This window comes from Nothobranchius furzeri, chromosome 3 (genome assembly GCF_043380555.1).
Source record: "Nothobranchius furzeri strain GRZ-AD chromosome 3, NfurGRZ-RIMD1, whole genome shotgun sequence".
Lineage (NCBI taxonomy): Eukaryota > Metazoa > Chordata > Actinopteri > Cyprinodontiformes > Nothobranchiidae > Nothobranchius > Nothobranchius furzeri.
In genome coordinates, this window is record NC_091743.1 from 50,452,817 (window position 1) to 50,462,027 (window position 9,211).

The window sequence follows — 9,211 nt, forward strand, 5'->3', positions numbered from 1 at the left end:
CCCTGAATACCACGACCTGCAAGCTGTTTTCTGTAAGGACCGAGCAGCCTCACTACCACCTCATCGACCGTACGACTGCTGCATCGACCTCCTCCAAGGAGCCACTCTATCTTCCAGCAGACTGTATAACCTGTCCAAGCCTGAACGAGAGTGCATGGCCACCTATATCTCTGAGTCCTTGGCTGCAGGCATTATTCGCCCATCCACTTCTCCACTTGGAGCAGGCTTCTTCTTTGTGTCTAAGAAGGATGGATCCCTGCGACCCTAGATTGATTACAGAGGGCTCAACCAAATTACGGTAAAAAACAAATATCCATTACCCCTGCTCTCTTCAACTTTTGACCCAGTCCAGAATGCAACCATTTTCACTAAACTGGACCTACAAAACGCCTACCACCTCGTCAGGATCCGGGAGGGAGATGAGTGGAAGACGGCCTTCAAGACTCCCCTGGGTCATTTCGAGTATCTCGTCATGCCCTTCAGCCTTACCAACGCGCCCGCCGTCTTTCAATCCCTGGTAAACTCCATTCTAAGTGACTACATAGATAAATTTGTTACCGTATACTTGGATGACATATTGATCTTCTCCAACACCCCATCTGAGCACTACCAACATGTCTGAGCAGTCCTGCAATGCCTCCTTGAAAACCGCCTTTTTGTCAAAGCGGAAAAGTGCGAGTTCCATGCCCCTTCAGTCAAGTTCCTGGGTTTCATTCTGGAGAGTGGGCGCTTATGGACGGATCCCGAGAAGGTGGAAGCAGTTTGAGAATGGCCGACCCCTGCCACTCGCAAGCAGTTGCAGCGGTTCCTCGGCTTCGCCAATTTCTACAGGCGTTTTATTCGCGGCTACAGTGAAGTGGCCTCACCCCTCACCCAGTTGACCTCCACTAAACACCCCTTCGTCTGGTCCGAGGCCGCAAACAACGCCTTTCTTGAGTTGAAGGACCGTTTCACTCAAGCCCCCATCCTCTCTCGCCCTGACCCTGCTCGCCAGTTTACCCTTGAAGTGGATGCTTCCGATTCGGATGTGGGTGCCGTTCTCTCCCAAATCTCCCTCTCTGATTACCAACTCCATCCCTGTGCCTTTTTCTCTAGAAAAATGACCCCGGCGGAGCAAAACTATGATGTGGGCGACCGGGAACTGCTAGCGGTGAAGTTGGCTCTTGAGGAGTGGCACCATTGGCTGGAGGGAGCTGAGCACCCCATAGTGATCTGGACTGACCATAAGAACCTTGCCTATTTCAAGGAGGCTAAAAGACTAAACCCCAGGCAATCCCGCTGGTCTCTGTTCTTCACCCGGTTCAATTTTGTCATCTCCTTTCGACCAGGCACAAAGAACGTCAAACCCGACGCCCTGTCCCGACAATATGCATCCGACAAGGATCAAGAACCTGCAACCATCCTTCCCTCATCCTGTGTGCTCGGGGCAGTCACCTGAGAGATCACACAGAAGGCCCTGGATGCCCAAGGAAAGGACCCTGGCCCAGGTAAGGGACCGCCCCACACCTCTATGTGCCCCAGCAGGTCCAAGGTGCTGTAATCCACTGGGCCCACACAACTCGATTCTCTGTCCACCCGGGAGTGGCCCGCACCCTCCGCCTGATCCGCCGGTCCTTCTGGTGGCCATCCACGTTCCAGGACATTAAGGAGTATGTCAAGGCTTGTCAGGTCTGTGCCCGTAATAAATCAGAGAACCAGCCTCCCACCGGACTACTCCGTCCCCTTTCCATTCCCTCTCGTCCTTGGTCTCACATCGCCCTCGATTTTGTCACCGGTCTACCCCCCTCTAAAGGATTCTCAGTCATACTTACCATCATTGACAGATTCTCTAAGGCTTGTCACTTCATCCCACTAAAGTCTCTGCCTTCCTCCTCAGTAACCGCTGAACTTCTGATCAAGCACGTCTTCCGACTTCACGGCATCCCGGAGGAGATCTTGTCTGACCGAGGCCCCCAGTTCCTCTCGAGAGTCTGGAAAGAGTTTGCTGCCTCCCTGGGAGCCACGGTTTCTCTGAGCTCCGGCTACCACCCCCAAACTAACGGCCAATGTGAGCGGCTCAACCAGGAGCTCGAAGCCATGCTCCACTGTGTGTGCTCCTCCAGTCCTTCCAGCTGGAGCACCCAACTCCCCTGGATTGAGTACGCCCACAACACCCACACTTCCTCAGCTACAGGTCAGTCACCTTTCGAATCATCTCTGGGCTATCAACCCCCACTTTTCCCTTCAGATCTTCCTCCCGCCGTCACTATACCCCAGTTTATTCGCAGAGCAAAAAGGACGTGGACCCAGACCTGTGCGGCCCTCCAGCGAACGGCTGATCGCAACCGACGGTTGGCAGACCGCCACCGTCATCCCGCTCCTCCGTACACTTGTGGGCAACAGGTCTGGCTGTCCACCAGAGACATTAAGTTGAAGGACACTAGCAAAAAGCTCACTCCCTGGTTTATTGGTCCCTACTCCATCAGCAAAGTCATCAACCCTTGGTCGGTCCGTCTCTCGCTGCCCTCCTCCCTGAAGGTCCACCCTGTTTTTCACGTCTCCCTCCTTAAGCCCGTCTCATCGAGTCCATTGTGTCCTTCTCCAGCCCCTGCTCCTCCTCCTGTTCATCTGTCTGACGGCGATCTTGGTTATCGTGTCCAGCGCCTCCTTGAGGCCAGACCCTGTGGTCGGGGCCGCCAGTTCTTGGTCGATTGGGTGGGTTATGGTCCGGAACATCGGCAATGGATCCCAGCATCTTGGATCGACGACCCGTCCCTCATCCGGGACTTTGATGCAGCGCGGGCTTCCTCCTCCTCCTCCTCCTCTGCTTGGCCACCGGGTGGCGGCCTTTGAGCGGGGGGTACTGTCACAATGGGTGTAGCTAACCTCTCCATGCGTTTTCCTGTTTGCAGGGGGCGCACCCGGAGAGCAGCTGCTGCGAATTCCCTCATCAGCTCGCAGGAGATTTAAGGAGCGGTGTGACAACTCACCAGTGCCGGATGATTACTCGCATTGGGTAGAATACACCAGCTCTAGACCTGTTTCTAGTTGTTTGCATCCTGTTCTGCCTGTTAAAGCCTCGTCATCACCTGTCCCGTTTCCACCATTCTCCCGCCCAGGTACTCTCATCATCTGCCTGTTACCAGCTCGTCAACCTGCACTCTCACCTGTTACAACAAGGCGCCTCCGGATCTCCTGTCCACCCGCCACACCACTTCTCCCTTTGGCCCTCTGCTCTCCTGCGCTCACCTGTCCGCTCCTGGAACCGGTGCTCAGCTCCCAGCCTCCTCCAACAGCTACCACTCAGACCTGACACGCCCCCCTCTCAGCGCTCCACTACCTTACTGGAATCCAACGCTGCCAGAACCGCCCTCCTCCGACGTCTCCCCAGCCTCGTCAAACTCAAATAAAGATATATTATTTTTACTCACCTTGTCTCTTCATGATTATGCATGTCGTGGGTCAAAAGACTCGATCCCAACATGACACACACACACACGCACACACGCACACACACACACACACACACACACACACACACACACACACACTGTCTTACTAGTTAAGGATACTTTCCTGAACAGCCTCTGTTTAGATAGAGTTTACATCCTACAGGACAACCTCAGGGCCCCTAGAGACTGCCTCCGACCTGGGTCTGAGGTCTGAACCAGAGCCCTGCACGGGCCTAAAATCTGAGCCCGTGTCCAGCCTGGCCTGAGGGGATGGAGCCCCAGCCCAACCTGGTCCGAAAAGGTTTTCAGGATTCTCTGGCCCGACCCGAGCCCGACTTTTATTTAACCAACTAAATGAAAACAAAGTGCGTCAATTCCATGCTTTCGTTCTTTTTAAACACAGAAACAGTTTTGTTTACCTGTTTTGTAGCTACAGTTTCGCCGACGGCTGCCGGCTTCTTCAGGCTGACGTGGCCTTCAGGCCTGAAGAAGCCGGCAGCCGTCGGCGAAACTGTAGCTACAAAACAGGTAAACAAAACTGTTTCTGTGTTTAAAAAGAACGAAAGCATGGAATTAGAAAGGCACAGCAAGAACACACCTAAGATGTTCAAAGTGCGTCAATCCTGACCAATGTGTTAAAAGACATGCAGGATCCGATCAATTTGTTTTTCCCTCGTTTACCGTCACGGAGATAACGGCGCACTGGCTTTGGTGGTAATCAAGTTAAATGTTATCTCTTTCCAACAATTTTCACAAGAAAACAAAACAGTCAAAAGCAGGGCTTGTGTTGTGTTGACCGGATAGTTCCCGTATTTGACCATTTATTTTGACGGAGAAAGAATAGAAAGAGTTACCCCGACGCATGCAGATGAACTTAATTCAGTAAAACATAAAGCATTTTATTTAAATATCCATTCATTATTTTACAAGCACAGAGAGCCGCATCAGATGGATGGAAGAGCCGCGGGTTGCCGACCCCTGGTATAGCCTATAAAATGACATGTTTTCTCCAGGACCAGAGAGGACATAAACTCAATACATCTCTTTTATTGTGAGGTAATAATTTCTCCGAGTTTTGCTGTTGTGGGCGGGTGTAGACATGCACACTGGGGGTGCAGGCAGGAGTGTAACACACACGTAGGAGTTGTGGGCGATAATTGTCAGAAATTCTGTGGGAGCGGGCAGGAGCGGGATGAAGAAAACAGTCCCGCGCAGGGCTCTATTGCTGCATTTAGGTGTTTCAAATTTTTTTAATGAATTTGATTAGAAATAAAGGTGCCCGGCCCGGCCCGTGTCCGAGGTAATTACACAGTCGTTGGCCCAAAGCCTAGGGCTTCAGTGCAGGGCTCTAGTCTAGTCGGGACCTTTTAAAGGAGACACTTAGCTTCTACAACCTGAATAAACCCAACATAAAGCACATAATCACACATATAAAGTTCATCTAAATCCATTCAATAGTCAAGCTGCAGAATCTCTGCCATTAGCCCTGTTTTCCTCCGTGTCTGGTTCGCTAATGTCACTTTCACAAAGCGCATTTGTAGTCCTGGACTTATTACACAAAACTTAAAATAACGTTTCCTCCCTTTCGAAAATAAACACGTTCTTGGTATTAAAATGCATCTTCATGGACATCATATGTGAAATCCATGGCACACAACAAGCGGAATTAGAAAATAGCATTTTTAGCCCCGTTGACTTGCATTCATTTTTTTTGTTCTTCCGGGAACCCATGGTCTGGAAGTAGATGGGCATGACTTTGACTCCCTATGGAGCGCTGTCTGTCACCTATGACAGAATGTGGAATCTTGCGTTACCATAGTTACAGCTCAGGTGCATCGTTTAAAATGCTTTATTATTAAGGCTAGAACATTTCAGACTTCAGTACAAGTTCCATCTCGAGAGAGTAGGACCTTTTCTCTGCGGTCTCTGTGTTTGCTGACTTTGGTCTTCCAGAGAGCAGCTCTAGCAGGTAAGAAAACTACTCACAAACAACCTAGCCCAACACCTGACATGTTTAGACTTTGAGATATATCTGAAAAGTTTCCTGTACTTTACTGGGAGACTTTAACATCCCTCAAGGTAAACTGGTTTTATCATTTATATAAAATACACCTGCTGGGAAAAGAAAATCAAACAAAAACCCCTTAAGCAGGTCAGATTACAGATAAACAGTCAAGATAAAACTACTTTGAATCTGAAATATGAGTTATAAACGTATATTTCTGTAACTAGACCTACATGCTATCTGCCGTGTACAGTAGTGGTGTCTGGAGAAGGGACTGATCTTTATTTCTGCACCAGTTTGTCAGAAATAGAAAGAAATGCCACTTTTCATCAGTGAATAAGTTATAACTTTAATAACATTAAGTGAACGAACTATTTAGACTTGTTTACATTTAAAAATGGATCCATCAGCTAATAGAAGAGTCATTTGGCTTGATTTAGCAAACAGAAAAGTCAAGAGGCTCAACTGCAGGTTATCTTTATGTACGTATTTAACTTCTAACTAACTTATTGTTTTTGTCACATTGCTCTTTGGTTAAACACTACCAGGAAAGCTGAAATCTCTGTTTATATTTATAACCTTTACTGCTATATGAGCATCAAGACCAAAGAGAAATTTATTTGATGTCAAACGGTTTGTTATTTGTCTGAAGAGGGTTGTATCATCTTCTTTAAGTTCTGATATCTTTTTATTAAATATATTTCTACGTCATCAAACATCTGGTCTCTGATCCGATCATTCTTATGCATAAGAGGTACACCTGATGATGGCTCATTTTATGTTAAATCACGTTTAGAGGGACAGGATGACAGAATTTAAAATGCAAACCAAAATAAATCTTTTAAAAAGTAATGAAGTTATTGAATATAATATAATGTGTCAAGCTTTTCTTTATTTGTACTTTACTTATTTTCTTCAGGTCTACTTTTCACTTTTACTTCACTAATTTTTAAAGCCACTATCTGCACTTCCTACTTCACTACAATAGGGAGCCTACGACTCCTTCCTTTCCGGTCGGCTCATGGGTCCCCGGAAGAAGGAAATGCAAGTCAACTGAGCTAAAAATCTATTTTCTAATCCGCTTTGCCTTACGTCCTGGATCGCACATATGTTGTACTTCAATTTAAATGACATCCAACGATGCGTGTTTCAATCATCCCAGTCACGTACTTAGAAATGTATCATCTTGTAAATGTTCGATGTTAGCGTGACTACAAATACAACATCGACATGTTGCATGTATGACGCCACCACAGAATCTCTGCCATTAGCCCTGTTTTTCTCCGTGTCTGGTTCGCTGATGTCACTTTCACAAAGCACATTTGTAGTCCTGGACTTATTACACAAAACTTAAAATAACTTTTCCTCCCTTTCGAAAATAAACACGTTCTTGGTATTAAAATGCATCTTCATGGACATCATATGTGAAATCCATGGCACACAACAAGCGGAATTAGAAAATAGCATTTTTAGCCCCGTTGACTTGCATTCATTTTTTTTGTTCTTCCGGGAACCCATGGTCTGGAAGTAGATGGGCATGACTTTGACTCCCTATGGAGCGCTGTCTGTCACCTATGACAGAATGTGGAATCTTGCGTTACCATAGTTACAGCTCAGGTGCATCGTTTAAAATGCTTTATTATTAAGGCTAGAACATTTCAGACTTCAGTACAAGTTCCATCTCGAGAGAGTAGGACCTTTTCTCTGCGGTCTCTGTGTTTGCTGACTTTGGTCTTCCAGAGAGCAGCTCTAGCAGGTAAGAAAACTACTCACAAACAACCTAGCCTAACATCTGACATGTTTAAACTTTGAGATATATCTGAAAAGTTTCCTGTACTTTACTGGGAGACTTTAACATCCCTCAAGGTAAACTGGTTTTATCATTTATATAAAATACACCTGCTGGGAAAAGAAAATCAAACAAAAACCCCTTAAGCAGGTCAGATTACAGATAAACAGTCAAGATAAAACTACTTTGAATCTGAAATATGAGTTATAAACGTATATTTCTGTAACTAGACCTACATGCTATCTGCCGTGTACAGTAGTGGTGTCTGGAGAAGGGACTGATCTTTATATCTGCACCAGTTTGTCAGAAATAGAAAGAAATGCCACTTTTCATCAGTGAATAAGTTATAACTTTAATAATATTAAGTGAACAAACTATTTAGACTTGTTTACATTTAAAAATGGATCTAGTGTTGAACGAGTTCCTGATTAAAAAGAGCAAAGGCTGCTGAATAAACCACATAGAGTAAAATAAAGTGATTTCTCCAGCTGTGCTTTTATAATCTAGATCTACACGCGGTGGTTTCTTGTCGCTGTAGTGATGCTGACTCTCAGCTGGGATCTGTGGCTGTTTCGTTCACATCTGACCTAAAACTGAGCAGAAGGATGTGAACAGAAATCCTTTTTGTTTCCATCTCAGTTTGATCCTAAAAGTGTGTTTCTGAACGAGCCGGATAAGAAAACGAAGCACAGCCTGATGTAAACAACACAACTGAAAGGTTCTCTTCATAGATCTGAAACCTGCTGAGACAGTAGCATAAAGTATCTCCAGTGAGACTGTGTTCGGTTTAAAACATGAAGAATAAACTAAATTCACAACTGAAATCCAAACGTTTCACTTAGTGAAGTAAAACACAACAATAATCTTCAGAAACTGGTGTTTAAACAGAGTGCTGGAGATGAAATGGTTCACATGTAACAGCTGTTGCTTCGGTCGCTGTGATAAACATGGATCTGACTGTAGAAACTGATCAGAGATCAGTTTGTTACCAGTAACAGTGGATGTGATGTTTCCTGTTTCTGATGCCATGATGTCTGACGTCTTGTGACGGGTTCTAAAGCTTCTTCTTCTCATCCTGTGTCACAGAACGATGGAGGACAACATGAACCTCCTAGAGAGTTTTGAGAGTGACATAGGGAACTTCTCCCTTCTGGACGAGATCCTTCAGGACTACCAGGCCTTTCCTTTTTCTCCTCCACCTTCTCCTCTTCTTGAACATCCTCCCTCACCTCTCCTTCCTTCTTTTCCTCCTCCACCTTCTCCTTTTCTTCGACATTCTCCCTCACCTTTCCTTCCTTCTTTTCCTCCTGATTCACCTCCCCCTCCTCCATCTCATTTTTTAGCTCCTCCACTTTCTCCTACTGCTTTTCTTTACCTCCCACCCTCTCCTCCTGTTGTTTCTTCTCTGCCTTCACCTCATACGTCCACTGTCTCTTCTCTGCCACCATCCTTTCTTCTTCCTGACATTCCACCTGCTGCTCCTGTTTCTCCTCCTCATACTTCCACTGTCTCTTCTCTGCCACCATCCTTTCTTCTTCCTGACATTCCACCTGCTGCTCCTGTTTCTCCTCCTCATACTTCCACTGTCTCTTCTCTGCCACCATCCTTTCTTCTTCCTGACATTCCACCTGCTGCTCCTGTTTCTCCTCCTCATACTTCCACTGTCTCTTCTCTGCCACCATCCTTTCTTCTTCCTGACATTCCACCTGCTGCTCCTGTTTCTCCTCCTCATACTTCCACTGTCTCTTCTCTGCCACCATCCTTTCTTCTTCCTGACATTCCACCTGCTGCTCCTGTTTCTCCTCCTCATACTTCCACTGTCTCTTCTCTGCCACCATCCTTTCTTCTTCCTGACATTCCACCTGCTGCTCCTGTTTCTGCTCCTCATACTTCCACTGTCTCTTCTCTGCCACCATTCTTTCTTCTTCCTGGCATTCCACCTGCTGCTCCTGTTTCTGCTCCTCATACTTCCACTGTCTCTCCTCT

General features: G+C 46.5%; 1 protein-coding gene across 1 annotated transcript in view; it reads left to right on the forward strand.

Annotated features, from left to right (window-relative positions):
- The first annotated feature begins 4,715 nt into the window (after positions 1-4,715).
- Positions 4,716-9,211, forward strand: part of LOC129156996 (uncharacterized) — a 7,576-nt gene continuing 3,080 nt past the window's right edge. The window contains exons 1-2 of the mRNA XM_070549878.1: positions 4,716-7,192; positions 8,312-9,211. The exon at positions 8,312-9,211 is cut by the window's right edge and continues 225 nt beyond it. Coding sequence (XP_070405979.1) covers positions 8,316-9,211 — 896 coding nt within the window. The 5' untranslated portion in view covers positions 4,716-7,192; positions 8,312-8,315. The remainder of the gene's footprint in view (positions 7,193-8,311) is intronic.